Genomic DNA, 24037 nt, shown 5'->3' with positions numbered 1-24037 from the left:
AACAAAAACATTAAAAAAAAAAAAGAGTCAGACACTTAACCAACTGAGCCACCCAGGCACCCCTTTCCAAGCTCATTTATTAAAAACTATCATCACACATAATCATCTGGTCATAAGAGTTCAACAGAACAGCAAACAGCAAATTAATAACACTTTTGTTTCCTAGAGGTGGGATATGACCCACACAACAGCAGCTAACTTGTGGATTTGAATAACCTGAAATCACAGAACAATATAATTAACAATTATTGTTTCCTAATCAAAAAACAATATATGATTATAAACAAAAAGAAATCGGAAGACAAGTGAGTAAAGAACAAAGTGAATGACAATCCTGTCCACTCAGACAACTGTGGTTAACAGCTTGATGTGAATTTTTCAAACTCCTTTCCTGCATACATATCCAAAATTAACCAAAAAAAGAAAAGGCATATACATGTGATTTAAATCACAGCCCTCCCGCCAATTTTCAGGTCAAGAAATGCACTGCCACAATGACATACCACTTCACACTCATTTAGGATAGCTATTTTTTTCCAACTTATTTATTTTTGAGAGAGAGAAAGAGCTAGACTGGAGGAGGGGCAGAGGGAGGGGGACAGATGATCTGAAGCTGGCTCTGCGCTGACAACAGAGAGCCTGATGTGGGGCTTGAACTCTCAAGCCACGAGATCATGACCTGAGCCAAAGTTAGATGCTTAACTGACTGAGCCACCCAGGTGCCCCATATAGCTATTATTATTATTTTTTTAATGTTTATTTATTTTTGAGAGAGAGAGACAGAGCATGAGCAGGGAAGGGGCAGAAAGGGAGACACAGAATCTAAAGCAGGCTTCAGGCTCTGAGCTGTCAGCAGAGAGCCCAACATGGGGCTCAAACCCATGAACCATGAGATAATGACCTGAGCTGAAGTCAGATGCTAAACCTACTGAGCCACCTAGGTGCCCCTAGATATTATTATTTTTTAAACATACACAGAAAATAACAAGTGTTGGCAAGGATATGAAGAAATTGGAATACTCATATACTGTGGTGGGAATATAAAATGGTGTAATGCTTGAAATATAGTATGGTGGTACTGCAACAAGTTACATACAGAATTACCATATAATTTGGCAATTCCACTTCTGGATGTATGCCCCAAAGAGCTGAACACAGGAACTCAAACTGATACCTGTACACCAATACTCCTAGCAGCTCTATCTGCAACAGTTACAGGGTGAAAGCAACCCAGTGTCATCAACAAATAAACAGGTACAGAAAATGTGGCATACACATATGATGGAATATTATTCAGACATAAAAAGGAATGAAATTCTGATGTATGTCACAACATGGATGAATCCTGAAGACAATATACTAAGTGAACAAGCCAGAAAAAAGGACAAATATCATATGATTCTACTTATATGAAGTATCTAAAATAGGCAAATTCATAGAAACAGTAAGCGAAACAGGAGTTACCAAGGGCTGGGGGAGGGAATGGGGAGTTACTGCTTAATGGATACAGATTTTCTGTTCATGATTATAAAAAGTTCTGGAAATATACAGTGGTAATGGTTGCGCAATACTGTGAATGTACTTAAGGCCACTAAATCATGCACTTAAAAATGGCTAAAATGGTAGGGGTCCCTGGGTGGCTCAGTTGGTTAAGCATCTGACTCTTGATTTTGGCTCAGGTCATGATCTCACAGTTAGTGGGATCAAGTCCCACGTCAGGCTCTGAGCTGATAGTGTGGAACCTGCTTGGGATTCTCTCTTCTGCTCATGTGCTCACTCTCTCGCTCTCTCAAAATAAATAAACATTTTAAAAAAACTTCAAAAAAATGGCTAAAATGGTAAATTTTGTTATGTGCACTTTACCACAATGAAGAAAAGAAAAACGAAAAGAAAAGATGTCCCAGGTGCAAAAGTCTCTATGAAAGTTTTGCACCATGGATTCTAGAACTTTCTTGCAGGAAAGTCTTGGAGAGTGCCCCCTGAGGCATGAGCACATCCCAGCCCAAAGCCACTGTGTTTAGGTGTGCAAGTCCCACAGAGAAGTAAAACAGGTGCTCTGTCCTATGGTTAGAGCCTAGAAATGTCACTTGCCTGGGGTGCGTGAATCAGGTTCATCTCCAAAAGGCGCGTCTGGAGGTGCCCCTCAGCTGGGCGATTATTTTTCAAGGCATCCAACAAGAAGGAGGTACACTGCTGAATTAAACTGTTTTCCATGAAAACGTCTACAATCTGAAACAGATTGAAAGCCACATATTGATCCAAAGGAAACTATTTTATTTTCCTATTCAGATAGCTCCTGAAATTGAATCTCATTTAGAAATTCAACCATTAGTTCCTTCCCTTGCATTTTCTCTCTTTTTTTTTTTAGTTTTTATTTTAGTTTTTTAGTAATCTCTACACCCAATGTGGGGCTCAAACTCACAACCCCGAGATCAGGAGTCGCATGCTCTGCTGACTGAGCCAGCCAGTTGTCCTGCATTTTCTCATTATCAAAATTCAAGTAATTCATAGCCATTACTTTCTAGGTAATTTTGTGAAATTATTATCACCCATATCATCCTCACCAACAGGGCATTTTTATTCAAGTAAATCAAAGGAAGTACTTTGAAGGGACTCAAGCAATCTTAACAATCTGTTACTTAATCAAATCCTAGAGGCAGTCAATACCTGGTGTCTAGCCCTTATACTCTCATTATTCAGGCACAGTTAGGAAACTGCAAACACTGACTTAGACATCGATCATTAAAGTTAAATAGAAGTTAAAGAATAAGACTTAGTAAGAAGTGATATATAGGTAATGAAGTTACTGATTGTGTAACTGTTTCCATATTTAAAGTACAGGAGAAAGTTTATATTAAAAATACTTTAGAAATATGAAATATAAACCAGATGTAATCTGGAGTCTTCTTTCCCCTTGGTATCTATGTAAATTTGGCTCAAACCCTTTCAACATGATCTCCAAACTACCTGCAAATTCCACTATGTATCAACCCAGTATGAATGCACTTACATCTATACAAGCTGTTGGTTTTGCCTTGCTTCAACCTTTGTTACATCTCTCTTTGTATTACCCAGAGCCCATTTTACCCAGTTTACTGAAGGTAACTTGACATGTGTTTATGTCTACACACTAAGTGTGTTATGCTAAAATAATGGTCTCATGTTCACCTAACTCCAGATGAGCCAAACACCCACAGGATGAAAGTCTACAGACCTGAGAGCACTTACCGTAACCAGTACACAGAGAGAGTTCAGGTGGCCTTAGTCAGCAGAGGATAATGAAGTGGGGCTACCATTTTAAAATGACATCCTCACTCCCCACCACCAACCACCACACAAAAGAAATAACATTCTCACAACCTGACAGATGAATCCTCTAAAATACTTCAAAACAAAGGTAAGTGACAGTATTCAAATAATAAAAGAATAGAAGACAAAATACATCAGATTTTTTTAGACTGGAAGACACTGGTAAGAGAAAAACAAATAAAAAGGAATCTTATTGACAATTATACAAAGCCATAAAAAGCTATCCCAAACAACTCATGCTCACCTGGTCAATATTGGCCAATGGCTCCTCATCTCGCACTAGCATTTGAGAAAACTGCAGGCCCTGGTCTGGGCTGATTCTCATCACACTCCTCAGTAAAAAGATCCAGTCTGGGGTATAGCCAACCTAGAGGCAAGGTAACACCCATCAAAAAAATAAAACACCTTGAGTATTTAAAAAAAAAGCTCCCATCCTTTGTTTTAAACCTGTGTTTACAAAGAAATGAGGAGCAATATTAGCATGCGTATGTGCAGGATCTCTGCCAAATACAACATCCACTTCAAGGCGCTGCCATGTATGCAGAGACACAATCAACTACACAAACAGCCTGGACCATAAAGAAGTCATCCAAACCAGTGTGCAAGCTCTGACGAAACCCAGCACGTCGTCCAGTGAGCTTTGGGCACAAGCTGCAGTGGAAGCCCGCTAAAACATGGATTTAACACACAGACGGTGCTGAGGGGCACGAGGGAGAAGGGAGAAAAAGAAAAAAATTACAGGAAAATCCCCAAGTGGAAGGGAACTGGAAGGACTGTAAAAATAAGACAGGAAAATAAAAAACTGAAGAGAAGAGAATCATTATCACCGAATGACAGATGCTAGCAGCAACACCGACAACTCATACCAAAGCACTTCCAGAGAAGGAAGGGTATTTTATAAACTTCAGAATCAGCAACCACCTACCACAAATTCATTATCTGTGAAATGCTAATGGTTAGGCATGTATTACCTTTTTGGCATAGAGGACAATTTTCTGGAATTGGCCTGTTTCTGCAAAACACTGGATAACCTTGCTTGGCACATTTGCCCGAAGATACACACTCAGAGCAAGTGTAGGGTCAGCAGTTTTAACCAAATCTCCAAGTTCTTCTGAACACTCCAGCTGTGGTGTGCCAAAGAGAGAGGGCAAGATTAGGACCAGAGGAACCTGTGATCTAGTTTAATAACTGTGCTGAGGGCTGTGATTTCATAAGTGTTTGTACCTTATCTTCTTTCAGCCACTTTTCTAAGAGTTGCTTGCGACCCTGCTGAAGCACTGGACGGCAAAGTTCTAAGGATTCAAGTTTATTGAGCTGACCCTGGTCAAGGAGGATTCCAAAGTACTGGAGCAAAGGAGAGGCCTGCCCAGGCTGGGCGGGAATACTTTGGAACTTCCGAACTGTGTCACTGGTACGCAGGACTCCCTATGACAAATGGAAATGTAGGTTGTTATGCTGTACTCAAAGGCTGTCCCTTTACTTAATTCGCTTGTATTAAAAAAAAAAAAATCGCTGGGGTGCCTGGGTGGCTCAGTTGGTTCAGCAGCCAACTTCACAGTTTGTGGGTTTGAGCCCCATGTCAGGCTCTGTGCTGACAGCTTGGAGCCTGGAGCCTGCTTCGGATTCTGTGTCTCCCTCTCTTTCTGCCCCTCCCCCACTCACCCACAGTCTCTCGCTCTCTCTCTCAAAAATAAATAAATATTAAAAAAAAAATTGCCGATGGAAATTCCACACAGAATTGTCAGGGACAGAAAGTCCTCTACCAAGGCAATGGCTTCCACCTTCAGCAAAAACCACAAGCACAGCGAGTCTCAGTCTCACAGGTGACTTCTAGGAAGAAACTTCCTCCCTAGCATGCTGCAGTGAGAATTAGGCTTTTAAATCAGCCTGGCAATAGTGAAGTTCTACCATTATTATGTTCTAATTCAAAATACTCAAAAGTCATGCGTGAAGACTAGAAATGGTTTGTTCATAAGTATCCCTTGAAAGAAGAAATCGTTTCAATGAAAAGCAACTCAAAACCCTTTATTTACTTAGGAGCAGATCTAGGCCTCGGACAATTTATCCTAATGAAATAAACAGAAAAAAATGCCCTAAGCAGTACTGTTACACTCTAGATGAGCAGAGAAAGTCGAGAGCAGAATATGACTAAATAAAACAGGGTACAACTACTTGATGTATAATACAGTTCTGTATTTCCTAAGCTAAGAAGCTGCATGAGAAATATGTATGTATGTACGTAGATGAGAACTGGAAGAGAATAAAAAAATGTTGTTGCAGCAGGATTGTGCTTTTTGTTGATTTCTCATTGTTGTCATGCCATTGGCACAAATTTTAAAGCTAAAACTACTAACAAAACAGCAACACACTCCAACATCAGTAGTGGAATGCTTTTATAATTTATTTCACTCTCAGATTGGTACACAGTGTTGTAGGGCCATTACCTTTGGTGCAGATGCTGCTACTTTGGCGGCTTCAGCATAGCTCCCCTGTGCAAAGAGGGTACTGAATTTTCTCACGAATAACTCCTCCGCCCCAGCCAAGTTACTACGAATGGCCAAGCGCAGACCAAGGTCTGGATTTTGAAGCACACTGGTTGCATAATTCACAATGTTATCTTCCTCGACACAAACTGACAGCACCTATAAAGACCCAACAAGTGAGACTGGCCTAGCCTAGAAAAGTGCTCCATATACACATACTACTACATCCTGCTCTCAGGTACTGCAGTATCAGCAAAATTCTAAAGCTCAGGCTGAGTATGCCTAGAATGTTGGCTCTAACAGTGACAGAATGCACAGGAGCCAAACACCTAATGGCAACACAACAGAATATCATGGTAGAGACACAGCATGGGATTCCATGTAGTTATTTTAAAAGACTATAAAAATACCAAGTGAGAAAAAAAATAAAGTTGCATGGACATTGACCAGTGATGTGTTCAAGATGATCACTCTGCCAAAATGACCTATTTGGGGGTGTGGAACCGACAGTTTTTCTTCTTAAATGTTCTTTTCTTTAAAGCACAGATTTTCAGGGCGCCTGGGTGGCTTGGTCAGTTGAGCGTTTTTGACTTTGGCTCAGGTCATGATCTCGTGGTTTGTGAGTTTGAGCCCGTATCCAGCTCTGTGCTGACAGCTCAGAGTCTGGAGCCTGCTTCAGATTCTGTGTCTCCCTCTCTCTCTGCCCCTCCCCTGCTCGTACTCTGTCTCTCTCCCTCAAATAAACACTAAAAATAAAAAAAATAAAAAAAAAAAGCACAGATTTTCTTCTACTGTTTTTTTTTTAACTTTAGTTGAGAGGGGTGCCTGGGTGGTTCAGTCAGTTGAGCATCCAACCTCGGCTCAGGTCATGATCTCGCTGTCTGTGAGTTCAAGCCCCATGTTGGACTCTGCTGACAGCTTGGAGCCTGGAGCCTGTTTCAGATTCTGTATCTCCCTCTCTCTCTGCCCCTCCCCCACTCATGCTGTCTCTCTCTCTCTCTCTCTCTGTCAAAAATAAAACAAACATTAAAAAAAATTTAACTTTAGTTGAGAGAGGTAATTTAGGTAGCATAGTACTTGCTTTTCAACCCTCCCCAGTCAGTATGTGTCTGGCCTGGTGTGTATCAGAACTGCTGCTTCACTGAGAGAAGCTTCATGCAGTAAGGGAGCTACTCTCTTCTCAGAATCGATCCTGTGTTAGGAGTGATATAAAGTAATGGCAAGAAGTAGAAGGGAGACATGGGTATAAGTTGAATAACAGGAGGTAACTATACTTGACCACTGTCTTGGAGGAGTAAAAGTTAAGCTCTAGTCCCTAGTGAATGGAAACGGTAGGAGATGAACCCTCCAAGTTCCATACCTGTCCCTTTTTGTTGACACCAATAATTCCAGAAGTAGATTCATGTGGAGCAGTGACAAATATCGTGTCAGCACTGATACGGTTCATGTAGATGCACACGCCAGACTCTATGTCATACATGTGAAGATAGCCATATTTCGTGATCAAGTAAATAACACCATGTTTAGCTCCAATCTATAGGAAGATACAGAACAGATAGAAAGAAGCCAAATAGGGCAAAAGAGCTCACAAATGATGAAAGATCTTGAGTTATTAAGCCCAAGAGATCACTTACTATTGGTGGGGAGCATTATGCTGCTGAGATATAGATCCCAAGTTGATTCCAGTCAAGTCCTACCCACTTGAGAATAGTTTTATCTTTTTTTATTTTATTTTTTTAATACGAAATTTATTTTCAAATTGGTTTTCATACAACATCCAGTGCTCATCCCAACAGGTGCCCTCCTCAATGCCCATCACCCACTTTTCCCTCCCTCCCACCCCCCATCAACCCTCAGTTTATTCACTTGAGAATAGTTTTAAAGCCAATACTTTGGCCAACTCTTCTCAAATAAAGGTCCAATAAATTAGGCTATTCATTTATCTTTCAGGTATAACTATCCTCTCCTTACTTCCTTACCAAATCCTTTTAGAAGAAGCTGCAAGTTCATAAAATCAGGGGAAAGTTCTGGGAAAAGACCTCATACACTGTGTTCACATTTCAGCTTGCCCTCCACCACCATTTAGTAACCTTTGACCTTTGCCAAGTTGTATTAACTCCTACAGAAGATTTAACACATGAGAAATTCTGAAGGGGTGGGAGAAAGACTGATTAACTTGCCAAATTAAATTATTGTATGGGGCGCCTGGCTGGCTCAGTTGGAAAAACATGTGACTCTTGATCTCAGGGCTCTAGTTCATGAGTTCAAGCCCCACGTGGGGTATAGAGATTACTAAAAACAAAATAAACTTTAAAAAGTTATTATAAGGGGGCTGCCTGTGTGGCTCAGTTGGTTAGGCATCCAACTTCAGCTCATGATCTCACAGCTCGTGAGTTCAAGCCCCATATTGGGCTCTGTGCTGACAGCTCAGAGCCTGGAGCCTGCTAAGGATTCTGTGTCTCCCTCTCTCTCTGCCCCTCCCCCACTTGCACACTTGCTCACTCGCTCTCTCTCTCTCCCAAAAATAAATAAATGTTAACAAAAAAGTTATTATAGGGGTGCCTGGGTGGTTCAGTTGGTTAAGCATCTGACTCTTGATTTTGGCTCAGGTCATGGTCTTGCAGTCGTTAGATCAAGTGCCCCACTGGGCTCCACACTGAGTGTGACCCCTGCTTGGGATTCTCTTTCTCTCTCTTTCTCTCTCCCTCTTGCTCCCTCCCTCTGCCCCTCTGCTCCCCCTTGCTCCTCTGCTTGTGCTATCGTTCTCTCTCTCTCTCTCTCTAAAAAAAAAAAAATTATTATGAAACCTAGAGTAATTTTATTTGTTTGTTTATTTTAAAAATTAAAAGATCTCGGGGCACCTGAGTGGCTCAATTGGTTAAGCATCCAACTTCAGCTCAGGTCATGATCTTGTGGTTCATGAGTTCGAGCTCCATGTTGGGCTCTGTGCTGACAGCTCAGAGCCTGGAGCCTGCTTCAGATTCTGTGTCTTCCTCTCTCTCTACCACTTGCTGCTCACACTCTGTCTCTCTCTCTCAAAAATAAACATAAAAAAATTTTTTTTTAATTTAAAGATCTCCACTGCAAGATCAAGAGTCACAGCCAGCAACTGAGCCAGCCAGGCGCCCCAAACCTATCATTATGTTACTTTATTTTATTATTTTACTCTATTATTTTTTTTAATGTTTATTCACTTTTGAGAGAGAGAGACAGAGAGTGAGAGGGAGAAGGGCAGAGAGAGGGAGACACAGAATCTGAAGCTGGCTCCAGGCTCTGAGCTGTCAGCACAGAGCCTGACATAGGCCTGAACCCACAAACCATGAGATCATGACCTGAGATGAAGTTGGAGGCTTAGCCAACCAAGCCATCCAGGCACCCCTCAAAGTTATAGTAATTTTAAAGTATGGTAGGGGTGCCTGGGTGGCTCAGTCAGTTGAGCGTCCAACTTCAGCTCAGGTCATGATCTCGCAGTTTGTGAGTTCGAGCCCCACGTTGGGCTGTGTGCTGACAGCTCAGAACCTGGAGCCTGCTTTGGATTCTGTGTCTCCTACTCTCTCTGCCCCTCCCATGCTCATGTAGTGTCTCTCTGTGTCTCTCAATAATAAATAAACATTAAAAAAATTTAAAAAATCAAAGTATGGTAGCAAAAAATAAAGTGGGGTACTAGCATAGGAAGAAATAAAAACAAACAGAACTGAGAATCTTGAAGTAGAATCAAACATATAAGAATTTAACATGAATGAGTAGGTATTTCATATCACAATGTTAATATAACCAGCTGGCTATACTGGGATACAGGATGAGGGTAAAGAATTGGCTCTCCATCCTGTTCTTTATCAATGTAAATCCCAGATGAGTCAAAGATTTTTACATAACAAGCAAATAAAACTGGGGTTCCTGGGTGGCTCAGTCGGTTAAGCATCCAACTTTGCCTCAGGTCATGATCTGGCAGTCTGTGAGTTTGAACCCCATGTTGGGCTCTGTGCTTACAGCTCAGAGCCTGGAGCCTGCTCCGGATTCTGTGTCTCCATCACTCTCTGCCCCAACCCCACTCACACTCTGTCCCTGTCTCTCAAAAATAAACATTAAAAATAATTTTTTAAAAAGCAAATAAAACTAAGAAAGTAATAGAAGAAAATATGGTGAATATTTTCTTCACCTTGGGGTGTAGAATTCTTTTTAAAACATGACACCAAAGCCACATAAAAATGCAAAACTTCTACAAGGTGGAACACACCCAAATAAACTTCTGTTATGACTATGAAAAAATATTTATTTGAAATACATCAGGCATTAGTATCCAAAAACTACAGAGTTCTTACAAGTAAGATAAAGACCCCCAAGAGAAAAACTGCCAAGATCAGGAAGAGGTAATTAACAAGATGCATATGAGTGGTAAACTCATTCCACCTCAACATTAACCACAGGAAGGACATGAAGCTCATTGGACACTGTCCAGCTATCAGGGAGGTGGTGGCAGGAGTAGGAACTAGCCAGTGTGGTTGTACACATGCCCCTGACGCAGCAATTTCACATGTGGCAGTTTATCCTTGGACTGATGCACAAAGATATATGGACAATAATGCTCCTAGAAGCATTCACTATAAATACCCAATGGGGGATTGTCTAAATCAATTAGGGCACATCTACAGAAAAGATAATATAGACATTAAAATATTATATGCATTTTATTGGAGTGGTGTTGGTCTGCAACATAGTGAGAAAAGGTCATAAAGCCCAAGGCCAGTGCCAAGCCAATTCATAAGACTCTATTTGCGTATATGTTTGTAAATGCATGCATACAAAGATACTTCCAAAGGGGGCAGTCACAGTTATCAGTGGGGTAGGATTTCAGTGGATATTTAATTCTACTATTATGTTTATTGATATTATTGGAAATTAATGGACAATATGTATTTTTGTAAGATAGAGAAAAGGCCAATTTCACTTTGTGGGAAAAAAACTGCATTTGATCACATACTATTTCTAGAAATCTAGCTTAAAAAATATTAAAAAATTAAAAAAGAAAGCATCATTAAGTATTGTCAAATATTTGAGAACAGAAAAAAGCAAATAACTAAACTATCCTACAATTATACTACATCCCTAAAAATAAATGTTTACTTCCCAAGATATTAACAAAGAATGGCATACCTTATAGAAATGTCTACGATGTACTGAGTAAAAATGGGGGGGGGGGTAGACTGTATGATCTTACATATATAATGTGATTCCAATTTTGTTCAGAAAAGATGTGTCTAACTTTTTAAATATAATAAATAGTGAAATCTTTTTTTTTTTAATTTTTTTTTAATGTTTATTTATCTTTGAGACAGAGAGAGACAGAGCATGAATAGGGGAGGGGCAGAGGGAGAGGGAGACACAGAATCCGAAACAGGCTCCAGGCTCTGAACTGTCAGCCCAGAGCCCGATGCGGGGCTCGAACTCACGGACCGCGAGATCATGACCTGAGCCGAAGTCGGCCGCTCAACCGACCAAGCCACCCAGGCGCCCCAATAGTGAAATCTTTGATATATTTTACAGCCAATTGGTTCAGCTAGAGAAGACTGTTTTCTTCTTTATATTTTGGTACTACAGTGAACATTTAATCTTTCATAATAAAAAGGGAAAGGTCTGGGACGTCGGTATGTGTTGGACAAAGTCCTGTTTGTAGAAAAGAGTGCTCCTTTCCAGACTGTTGTTAAGGCAGCATGAGTTAAAACATGAACACTGACATTATCTTCTCTGTGTTCTAATGTATCTATTTGGGATTCTTCTGAAGCACAGGAACCTGCTATCTGCTGTTCCCCTCCACCCAAGATCTGTGATTTGTTCTAACTCATGTAGCAGGCAGCACATTCATACCTGCATAGCCACTGGGAAATCAGTCTGAGCCTCTGGAGGGAAAAACACATCCACAGCTTTCTTTACAAAAGGCTGGTTTCCTGCTGCAGGCTGTCCGACTTCGATTACGTGCAACTAGATAAGAGATTTAGGTCAATCCAAGGAAACATATTGGTGGCAGACTAATGCTAACTAATATACAGTTAAGTACAGCCATAGTCCATGCTCTGTAAGACTAATGATAAAAGTTACATTCAAACAAGACAAGAAAATCTCTTGGTTGGAGTGCTCATGCTATTCACTAACCTACTGCCCGCTACCAAGGACAATAGGAAAAACCAATGCCAGGAAACCTGAGCAAAGTTTAGTTCTAGCATGTTGGCTGAGTCACTTGCCCCCTCTCTGGCCATTAGTGTGAATGCCCATGAAACAAGCTCTCCTGGACATGGGCTCAGGCTAACACACATCAACTGACAAGATCATGTAACTGAATGCCAAACTCACAAGACAGTTGATCGTGCCAAAGGCCTGAGAGTTTTTTTAAGGTTATGCTGGGGGGCATAAAAATCCTTGGAGAATCAGAAAGAATGACAGTGGACAAGTTCTGTCCCTGCTTTTATCAGAACAGCTTCAAGTTCCTCTCATCTAATAAAAAGGTACCACAGCTAGAAAAAGGCTGGGGAAAAAATCATGAGTGGAGGTGGATCAGAGACGTGAAACAATGAGGGTTGGAGGGGGTGTCCAGTAGAGGAAACTTATGAGTATACACTTAGTTTGGATTTGGCCTAGCAGAGAGGGAGAAGGGAAACACCAAAGAGGCTTGAGGCAAGCAGAGAGATGGGCTAGAAGGGGAGGGCTGATGTAGCAAGTGAGCAGGGGCCACTGTGAGTTAAGATGCAGGGAGACTGAAACTCCTAGCATACGGGCACTTTAAGAGAGATGGTAGTTTGGGGAAATTCTTTTTGATGGGTGGAGTGGGTCTGAGGACCTATTATTCTCTAACCCAAATATGGGTAACAAGAGACTCATGTGCTACAGATGTGAGACTTGCTAGAGGCTGGACAGTGGCAACACAAACAGAATGGAGCTTGAGAACTCTGGTTTCTTGCTTAAGAGTTGGGAAGGATGGTGGCACTGCCAACAGAAGTGGGGGCCTGGGTAAAGAAGCCAGGCTTCTTTGGGAGGTGGTGAGAGAAGGGTGAGACTATGGACAAGTGGTACCTGCCTGTGAGAAAGGAACAAGTGACTGGAGTGCAGACAAAACTGGGATCCATATGAGACTAGAGAGCCATAAGTGCAGCTGGGCTGGATTAGAAGGAAGGCCTGTGCAAGGGGCACAGGCTGAGGAAATCACTGAAGGGACCCTCACCTGCCACTAGGGCAGGGGAGGGGAGATTCAACCACAGAATATAGGTGGCTTTTGGGACAGCTGCTGTGGGGGTCTCTGTCATGAAGACTGCCCTGAGGGGACCAGCCTTCCTGACAGCTGAGTGCAGGAGATAAGCAGGCACACCTGTCTTACAGGGGTGCTTGTTCTGTGCTCTTCTTCACAGGCAGCTCGGCCAGGAAGGGTTCTGTTCTTTCAAGGGTGACTGTGGCTGCCCGGCTGTCTGTGACGAGGTAGAAAGCCTCAGTCTAAGGTGACAGAGTAGGCTGATATTTTTGCCTGACTCCTATTTTTCTATTGGTTCTCAATTAAGGAGGGCATGATATTTATTACATGAGAGACAATTAGCCATATTCAAGATGAGGAAGTCTAGGAAGCCACATACTGATCCAGTGCTCTTCTTCTTTGGGGAATACTTCAGGGCTAGTGACCAACCCAAAATAATGAGTTCAGGAAGTATGATAAGAGTATACTGAGATAAGGACCATGTTTTCAGTCCACTTTCCAAGTGAGTGATGCAACCCTGGAATTGTAGGTCTCACTGACATCATGAACTCTTAGACCTCACAGCTCTGCCCATGGCACTCCTGCCAAACAGATGCTAGCCATGTACTCGAGCTGAATAAAACTCAACTTGCTCCCAGAGCATGGCCTTCTCCTTGCAGCTCCCACCCCAACCCCAGCACCTAGGCAGAACCACATAGGACCTGTGCCTTTCATCAGGATAGCATACAGTGGTTCTTTCACAGCTGTCGCCTCCATGAGACTACTGTGTGAGAGCAGAAACCATGTGTGCCTAGCCCATGCTCAGTAGACTTTGTGAAAGAGGATATTTAGGGCAAAGGGACCAATTAATTGATAGGTGACTTCACGTCACTGACTTTACAAAGACTGGCTGTGAAACCACCAACATGTACAATAGATGAGTTGTTCTAAATACTGTAAAAGCCTTCATTTATACGAAGCACCTGCAGACTATTCCCCACTCCCAATTATAAACTGGTTTTGGATCACTGACTAAGTGGCTACCAATTTACACTGTACAGACTCTTAACACTGACTCAGGACACTTTTCCAAGGGAGAAAAGAAAGTGGAGATCTTACCTTGCCCCCTGTGGGACTACGTACAGCAAAGCAGAAAAGGGTGGCAGGCTTGGCATTCCCTTCACTCTTGAACTCTGCAAAAGCAGCGGCATGGCCTTCTATGGGTTGTGAAACTTTCCTATCCACAGAGTAGAGTTGCATTGCCCCAACTACACGGTTTTGCTAAGAAAAGACATTTTGCAACGAAAGAGAAAAGAGAAGATATAAATTGTTAAATGTTCCTAAAATGAAAGTTTCACATGTTGACCTAGTTTCTCTAATAAAAAATAAGCCTATTAGATATTAAAAGACATGATATAACTCTAAATTTGATGTGTAAAGATGGCTGCAAACACCAGGGAAAAAATATGACTTCAAAACACTAAGATAGATGGTCCCAATTTGTTAAATGCAAAATGTGTGTATACACACAGGTATGCATATATGTATGTTTGTGTATATTTGAGTGCACATACAAGGTTTGTATATGTAAATAAATACATAAATATATAAATACACACACACACACACATTCTACACACACACATGTAAATATTCATTTAAAGTAAGGCTTGGGTGGGGCTCCTGGGTGGCTCAGTCGGTTGGGCTTCCAACTTCGGCTCAGGTCACGATCTCGCGGTCCGTGAGTTCGAGCCCCGCGTCGGGCTCTGGGCTGATGGCTCAGAGCCTGGAGCCTGCTTTCGATTCTGTGTCTCCCTCTCTCTCTGCCCCTCCCCCGTTCATGCTCTGTCTCTGTCTCAAAAATAAATAAAATGTTAAAAAAAAATTTTTTAAAGTAAGTCTTGGGAGGGGCGCCTGGGTGGCTTAGTCGGTTGAGCATCCAACTTCGGCTCAGGTCATGATCTCGCGGTCTGTGAGTTTGAGCCCCGCGTCGGGCTCTGTGCTGCCAGCTCAGAGCCTGGAGTCTGCTTCGGATTCTGTGTCTCCCTCTCTCTCTCTCGGCCCCTCCCCTGCTCATGTTTTGTCTTTCTGTCAAAAATAAATAAAACATTAAAAAATTTTTTAAAAAAATAAAGTAAGTCTTGGGAGGGGCACCTGGGTGGCTCAGTCAGTTGAGCCTCCCACTTTGGCTCAGGTCATGATCTCGCAGTTCATGGGTTCGAGCCCCACGTTGGGCTCTGTGGTGACAGGTCAGAGCCTGGGGCCTGTGTCTTCCTCTCTCTGCCCCTCCCCCCATTTGCACTCTGCCTCTCTCTCTCTCTCTCAAAAAAAAAAAAAAATTAAAGTAAGTCTTGGGAGGACAAACTCTAAAGTATAAAGAGTAATTAAATCAGGAGATTATTGGCTAATTTTGAAAATTGGGTTTTCTGAAATTTATAAATAGCAAAAATAGTATTTAATAAAACCCAATAAAGCTAATATCTTTCATAAAACTTAGAACTTACATTTTCTAGCAAAGAATTTCAATACATTTGTACCCAATGTCAAGTGCTCAAAAAGCTAAGTAAATGAGACATGACAGCACCACAGCTCAAGCTCTTAGACCTCAACATTCAAATAACCACCCCAGCCAAATGAGCCCCATGCAATCTGGGTAAAATTCAGATCCTTAGTGTATCTGCCACCCACCTCCATTCCTTAAAAAGGGAAACAAAGGCAAAAAGGGAGGGGGGACAAAGGCTTCAACTTTTTTCTTTTTAAAGATCCTTTCCTTTGTACTTTTGTTTTTTAATTTTTTTTTAACGTTTATTTATTTTTGAGACAGAGAGAGAGCATGAACGGGGGAGGGGCAGAGAGAGAGGGAAACACAGAATCTGAAACAGGCTCCAGGCTCTGAGCCATCAGCACAGAGCCTGACGTGGGGCTTGAACTCACGAACCGCGAGATCGTGACCTGAGCCAAAGTCGGACGCTTAATCGACTGAGCCACCCAGACGCCCCTCCTTTGTACTTTTCTACTGGAAGACTTGTGTGAAAGTACTACACAAAATACCAATTCATGCTACAACATGGATAAACCTTGAAAACATGCAAAGTGAAAGAAGCCACTCACAAAGGCCACATATCATGATTTCCATATATGAAATATCCAGAGACAGAGTGGACCAGTGGTTGCCAAGGGCTGGGAAGAGGGAGAAGTAGGGGAGCAACTTGTAGATAAATACAAATGTGTACACTCTAACAACAGAATGAACAAGAAAATTTTTAAATGAGAGTAAGTATAGGATAAGACTCACCCTCCCAGGGGAGGGTGGGAAGATTGGAGACGATATAGAGATAATGCCTTTGAGTCCCAATGCTAGAGAAGACTAAACTAAAGCGAAGAAGAAAAGAAGCAGCAGAGAGAACACCTCAGATCAAGACAGACCTGGATTCCTGCACTGCCTGTCCTCATGGACCCACTCAGAGGCTCCAGGTGTAGCCTTGGGTCTGTGACCTGCTTCTGAGGCTTAGGCTCCTGCCTGGTAAAGTCTACCTCATGGGGGTGCTGAGTATTATGTGTGCTTTGGGAAAAGGCATGTTGAGGATTGTAGCTGACAAAGATTGAATGCAAAAATGCTTTCTTTTGTGCCAGGAACCATGTGAAGGGCTAAGGATAAGAAAGTGAATATGGGTGCCTGGGTGGCTCAGTTGGTTAAGTGTTGGACTTTGGCTCAGGTCATGATCTCATGGTTTGTGGGTTCAGGCCCTACATTGGGCTCTCTGCTGATAGCTCAGAGCCTGGAGCCTGCTTTGGATTCTGTGTCTCCCTCTCTCTCTCTGCTCTTTCCCAGCTTGTACTCACTCTCTCTCTCTCTCTCTCTCTCAAAAATAAACATTAAAAAGTTAAAAAAAGGAAAAAAAAAGAAGAAAAAAAAAGGAAAGTATGACCCAGACCCTTCCCTTAAGGACACATGATAAGAGTTTCTAGCAAGGAAGCAAGCAATACAGGGTGCTGACTACTATGAGCCAGGATAGAGAGAAATGCTGTGACCTCACACAGTCTGTTGAGTCAGGGAAGGCTTCCTAGTGACACGGAGGCTGGAGTAAGAGGTCACAGGCGAAGAGAAAAGCTCTAACAAAGGGAAGTATTTGCAAATGCTTAGACAGGGGTAGGCAAACAATGGCATGTGGGCCAAAATCCACCCTCCTATCTCCTCCTGTCTCCTTACTATTGAGATTAAATTCACATAACATAAAATTACCCATTTTAAAGAGTTCAATTCAGAGACACTTAGTACATTCACAATATTGTGCAACCACCACCTCTATATGGTTTCAAAACATTTCCACTATTCAAAAAATCCCTGTGTATATTAAAAGTTAGGGACCATCTCCCCTCCCCCCAGCCCCTGACAACCACTAATCTTTTGTCTTGTAGATACCTAAATATTTCATATAAATGGAATCATAAAATATGTGGCCTTTTGTGTCTGACTTATTTCACTTCAGTGAGGTTTTCAAGGTTTATCCATGTTGTAGCCTGTATCAGTACTTCATTCCTTTTTAGGGTTGAGTGGTATTCCATTTCTGTATAGATTTTGATTTATCCATTCATCCTGTGGTGAACTTTTGGGTTGTTTTCATCTTTTAGCTATTACAAATAATGCTGCTACGAATATCTGTGTATGGACATGTTTTTGCATGGACATGTTTTCGTTATTTTTCCTGGGTACATGCCTAGGTGTGGAATTGCTAGGTCAAAAGGTAACTTTATGTTAAATTTTTTGAGGAACCATCAATCTGTATTCTACAGGAGCTGAATCATTTTACATTTCCACTACTGATGTACAAGGATTCCAATACTCCACATCCTTGCCAATACTTGTTATTTCCCATTAAAAAAATTACAACCATCCCAATGGGTGGTACCTCACTGTGGTCTTGATTTGCAATTCCCTAGTGACTACTGATGTTGAACATCTTTTTGTGTGCTTGTCAGCTATTTGTGTATCTCTGGATAAATGTCTGTTGAACTCTTTTTGCCCATTTTAATATTGGGACATCTTATTGTTGAGTTACAAGTGTTCTCTATATTTTCCAGATACTACACTCTTCTCAGATATATGATTTACAAATATTTTCTTCCATTCTGTAGGTTTGTCTTTTCACTTTCTTGACAATTTTGATTAAGTCCAATTTACCTATTTTTTCTTTTGTTGATTATGCTTTTGGTGGTATACCTAAGAATCCATTGTCAAATACAAAGTCATGAACATTTCCCATGACTTCTTCTCAAGGGTTTACAGTTTTGCCTTTTATATTAGATCTTTGATCCATGTTGAATTTTTATATATGGTATTTGGTAGGAGTCCAACTCCATTCTTTTGCATGTGAATATCCTGGTATCCTAGCACCATTTATTGAAGAGGACAGTCTTTCCCCACTGACTGGTCTTGCCACCTCTGTCAAAAATCAATTGGCCATAAATGTATGGGTTTATTCCTGGACTCTCAGTTCTATTCCACTGGTCTACATGTCTATCCTTATGCCCACAGGTTTGTTGTTGTTGTTGAATGCTTGTGTGAGTAGTAGTATAAGAAATACATATTTAGTCCTTGTCCTTGGCTCCTGACACAACTCCTAAAACCCTTGTAATTTCCTAAGTGATATGAGTGATAGGTGGGTCTTTGTCAGAAAAAAAGCTTCTAAGAACCTTGGAATCTCCAGAGTGATTAGAAGTGTTTTTTGTAGGCTAATGAGAATGACTGGGTGGCTGGGGGGTCTTAGATAGCTTCAGGATGGGGTCTCGTCACCAGAAGGACCAAGGCATACTTAACAGTTTTTTCAGCCTCACCCCACCCTGACCTCCAGGAAAGGGAATGGGTCTGGAGACAGAGTTAATCACCAATGAGCAATGAAAATCTCCATAAAAACCCCTGAATTTTAGAGTTCAGAGAGCTCCTTTTTAATATACATCCTTTTTAATGAACCAGTAATAGTAAAGTAACTTCCTGAGCTATATGAGCCATTCTAGCAAATTATCAAACCTAAGGTTGCAGGAACCCCTGATTTACAGCTTGTTGGTCAGAGGTACTGGTGGCCTGGGCTTGAGGCTGGCATCTGAAGACATGGGGGCAGTCTTATGAGATTGAACCCTTAAACTGTGGAGTCTGTACTAATTCTTGGACCTCTAGCTGATGTCCACAGAGAATTAGAGAATTAGAGAACTGTTTGGTGTAGAAAAGCTAGCATCTTTGGTGTCAGAAGTACAGTGAGAGTAGAAGGTTGGATTTTTTTATTTGTTGGTTTTTATTTTTGCCAGTAAAACACAAATAAGTAACATTGTGATTTATAATCTTTTATTTATTTATTTTTAAATGTTTATTTTGAGGGAGATACAGAGCATGAGTGGGGGAGGGGCAGAGAGAGAGGGAGAATCCCAAGCAGGGTCTGCACTGCCAGCGCAGAACCCCATATGGGGTTTGATCTCACAAACTGAGAGATCATGACCTGAGCCAAAATCAAGAGTCAGACGATTAACTGACTAGGCCACCCAGGTGTCCCACAATCTTTTCTTTTAAAATATTTCTCAAACATGATGATCTCCTTATAAATAAGTATGATTCCTAAAGGTATTTTTAACAACTTTATTGAGATATAATTCATATATCACATAATTCATTCATTTGAAGCATACTATCCAATGTTTTTCAGTTTATTTACAAGATTGTACAACCATCGCTAAAATGTAATTTGTAGTACTTTCATCCCTTAACAGAAACCTCATTTAGCAGTCAATCCCCATTCCTACCTCCCACATTCCACCCCCAGTTAAAGCAACTACCTACCCATTTTTGATCTCCATAAATATTCTGAATGTCTCATAAAATGGAATCATACAATATGTGTTTTTTTGTGCTGGTATCTTTCACTTAGCTTAATATTTCCAAGGTTAAACACAGTATAGCATATATTAGTAGAGTTGACACTTGAGCAATGTGAGGGTTAGGGTCATGGACCCCTGACACAGTCAAAAACCTGTAACTTTTGACTCTCCAAAAACTTAACTACTAATAACTGTTGACTAGAAGCCTTAGCAATAACATAGTCAAAGAGCATACATTTTGTATGTTATATGTATTATATACTGCATTCATTACAATAAAGTAAGCTAGAGAAAAGAAAATGTTAAGAAAATCATAAGAGAAAATACATTTACAGTACTATATTGTATTTACTAAAAAAGATCCACGTATAGGTGGACCCTTATAGTTCAAACCCATGTTGTTCAACGGTCAACTGTACTTCATTTCTTTTTATTGTCAAATAAATATCACACTGTATGGAATATACATTTTATTTATGCATTTATCAGTTGATGAACATCTGGGCTGTTTCCACCTTTTGGCTAAAATAAATAATGTTGTAACTGATGGTTACCAGAGGGGAGGTGGGAGGGTGGTGGGAGAGTAAAATGGGTGATGGGGATTAAGGAGTGCACTTGCTATGGGCACCAAGTGTTGTACTGTAAGTACCCCTGAAACTAATATAACACTGTATGTTAACTGGAATTTAAATATAAACTTAATAAAATAAATAATGTTGCTATGAACATTTGTATATTAGATTTTAGTAACAATTTTTATCTTAAAGTCTATTTTATCTGATATTAAGATAGCCATTCAGCTTCTTTTGGGTACAATTTACATGGTGTATCTTTCCCATTCTTCTTTCAACCCATTGTATCTTTGAATTTAAACTGTGTCTCTTGTAGACAGCATAAATAGTTGGATCATGGGTTATTGTTTTATTAATTTTTTTAATATTCTGCCAATCTCTGGGGAGCCTGGGCAGTTCAGTCAGTTAGGCATCTGATTTGTGGTTTTGGCTCAGTTTATGATCTCACAGCTTGTAAGTTTAAGCCCTGCATCAGGCTCTGTGCTGACAGTGCAGAACCTGCTTGGGATTCTCTCTCTCTCTCTCTCTGTCCCTCCCCTGCTTGCATGCTCTGTCTCTTTCTCCCTCTCAAAATAAATAAATAAACTTAAAAAAAAAAACATTAAATATTCTGCCAATCTCTGCCCTGTAAGTGTTGAATCCATTTAATGCAATTACTGATAAGGTAAGATTTACTTCTGACAGTTTGCTATTTGTTTTCTGTCTTAGGTCTTCTTTGTTTCTCTATTACTTTATTACTACCTTCTTCTGTGTTAAATAGATAATTTCTAGTGGGTCATTTTGATTATCTCATTATTTCTTTTACGATTTTTACAGATCACTTTCTTAGTGGTTGCCTCAGGATTATAATTAACCTCTTAATTTATAACAATCTAATTTGGATTAATATCAATATAATATCTATAGTATACAAAAACTTTGCATCTTTATAGCTCCATTCCTCCTTCTTAGTTTTGTCATACAAAGTACATTATTCATATATTTTATATACCTACTAACACAGATTTATAATCATTGCTTTAGTAGGCTTTTAACTCACAAGAAAAAAAAAGTCAAAATCAAAAACTATACTTATGCAATCTTTTATATTTTCCTATATAGTTATTCATACCAGTGCTCTTTATTTATTCGTGGGTTTGCATTACTGACTTGGATCCTTTCACTTCAACCTGAAAGATTCTCTTTAGTATTTTTTATAGGGCAGATCTATTAGAGACAAATTCTCTCAGTTTTTGTTTACTTGGAAATGCCTTAATTTCCCCTCCATTATTTGAAGAATAATTTTGCTAGATATAGAATCCTTGGTTGACAATCTTTCATTGATTTTTTTTTTAATTTTTTTTTTTTCAACGTTTTTTATTTATTTTTGGGACAGAGAGAGACAGAGCATGAATGGGGGAGGGGCAGAGAGAGAGGGAGACACAGAATCGGAAACAGGCTCCAGGCTCCGAGCCATCAGCCCAGAGCCTGACGCGGGGCTCAAACTCACAGACCGCGAGATCGTGACCTGGCTGAAGTCGGACGCTTAACCGACTGCGCCACCCAGGCGCCCCAATCTTTCATTGATTTTTTAAAGCACTTTGATTATATCATACCACTGCCTTCTGGCCTGGATAGTTTCTGATGAGAAATCAGTTATTAATCTTATTGAGAGTCCATTGTACAAGATTAGTTTACTTCTTTATAACTGCTGTCAAGATTCTTTGCCTTTTGATAGTTTAGTTATGATATATCTGGGTGTGGATCTCTCTGAGCTTCTTCAATGCATAGATTAATGGTTTTCATCAAATTTGCTAAGTATGGGGCCATTATATCTTCAAATACTCTTTCTTCCCCTTTCTTTCTCTCCTTGTGGGACTCCCAGTATGTTTATGTTAGCCTACTCAGTGGTATTCCACAAATCTATGTGTCTTTTTTTTTTAAAGCAGGCTTTATGTCCAACATGGGGCTTGAACTCACAAATCTGAGATCAAGAGTTGTATGCTTTACTGACTGAGTCAGCCAGGCAACCTCTAGGCTGTTTTTTTTTTTTATTATACAATATTTTTTGTAATTTTATTTTAGAGAGAGAGCACGCAAAAGCTCACATATTCATTTTAGATTCATTCTTATTTAAAATTTTTGATGCAACTGTAAAACTCACTTTTTTGAATACAGTGTTATTGATGAATACACAATAATGAATATACAATGTGGATACACAACGTTACATTACTTTCAGGTGTACAACATAGTAACTGACAAGTCTGTATGTTATGTGTTTTTCCTAGTTATTTATTGTTATGATTTATGTGGGGAGACACTGTTCTCACATTTTCCTTTAGTTCTTTGGGTATGCTTTCCATTAGTTCTCTGAACATATTTAAAACAGCTGATGTAAAGTCTTTTTGAAAGTAACTCCAAGCCTGGGCTTCCTCAAAACAGTCTCTATTGACTCCTTTGAGTATGGGTTATACTTTGTTTCTTTGCACATTTCATTTTTGCTGTTGTTGTTACAAGCCAGGTATTTTTAAAAAAATTTTTTTAAATGTTTATTTTTATTTTTGACAGAGAGAGAAAGACAGAGCATGAGCAGGGGAGGGGCAGAGAGAGAGGGAGACACAGAATCCGAAGCAGGCTCCAGGCTCTGAGCTGTCAGCACAGAGCCTGACGCGGGGCTCGAACTCACACTGCGAGATCACGACCTGAGCTGAAGTCGGACGCCCAACCGACCGAGCCACCCAGGCACCCCGCAAGCTGGGTATTTTAAATAACATAAAGTAACAATTCTGGAAATCAGATATTCCCCCTTTCCTGGGCTTACTGTAGTTGTTTGCTCAGCACATTTTCTGAACTGATTCTGTAAAGCTTGTATTCTTTGTCATATGTGGTCACTGCGGTCTCTACTCAGTTTACTGGTCAGTTAATAATTTGAAAGAGATTCTTTAAATAAATGCCTTGAGTCTCAGCCTTTGCTGAGATTGTGTGTGTGGGTTGAGACATGTCTTCAATATTCTGACAGGCAGCTTACAATATTACTTTAGCCTTTACATCCTGCCTGTACAGAGCCTCGAGATCAACCAGAGGTGAGAACTTAGGCCCTTGTCAATTCTTTCTTGGGAAGGTGCACAGCCCTGTGCATGTATATGGTCTTCCAGATTCCCAAGAATATATGCTGCAGCTTTTGAAAGTCCCCTATAAACACCTCATTCCACAGCCTTCTTTCTTTTTAATTTTTTAGTCAGCTTCTTATTTGCCTCAACTACTATCATTCCCACAGGCAGCTGGATGTTAAACAATTGCTACTGATGGTGTATGGTAAGTGTCCCAGGAGATAAGGCTGTTTGCACGGAGTAAGAAATAAAAGACAAGGTCTGTGAATGGAGATTTCCAAGAAATTGCTAGACATGTCAAATAAGGACATTTATCTGGGAAAGGTGCTTTTAGGGGAGCTCTAAACCATTCTTGCCTCCTTTAGAAGCTATTGCTGTATTTCACCAATTTGTGGAGCTATTGGTTCTCAAGGCTATCAACAGAAAGCTGTACAGAGGGGAATGGGAATAGCACAAGATAAAATGTCACTACACTTGCTGTTCTGAGATACAGCAAAT

At 40.5% G+C, this 24037-nt stretch overlaps 1 protein-coding gene across 3 annotated transcripts in view; it reads right to left on the bottom strand.

Moving 5' to 3' along the window:
* Window positions 1–24037, bottom strand: part of CLTCL1 (clathrin heavy chain like 1) — a 102992-nt gene that overhangs the window by 47883 nt on the left and 31072 nt on the right. For all 3 annotated transcript variants that reach the window (XM_060612990.3, XM_060612992.3, XM_078435518.2), the window contains 8 exons: window positions 14128–14289; window positions 11658–11771; window positions 7153–7326; window positions 5754–5951; window positions 4534–4734; window positions 4281–4433; window positions 3554–3676; window positions 2092–2229 (listed from right to left, as the gene is read on the bottom strand). In XM_060612990.3, the coding sequence (XP_060468973.2) occupies window positions 2092–2229; window positions 3554–3676; window positions 4281–4433; window positions 4534–4734; window positions 5754–5951; window positions 7153–7326; window positions 11658–11771; window positions 14128–14289 (1263 nt within the window). The remainder of the gene's footprint in view (window positions 1–2091; window positions 2230–3553; window positions 3677–4280; window positions 4434–4533; window positions 4735–5753; window positions 5952–7152; window positions 7327–11657; window positions 11772–14127; window positions 14290–24037) is intronic.

This window comes from Panthera onca, chromosome D3, assembly GCF_046562875.1.
Source record: "Panthera onca isolate mPanOnc1 chromosome D3, mPanOnc1 haplotype 2, whole genome shotgun sequence".
Lineage (NCBI taxonomy): Eukaryota > Metazoa > Chordata > Mammalia > Carnivora > Felidae > Panthera > Panthera onca.
This window is presented reverse-complemented; position numbering and strand designations above follow the sequence as displayed.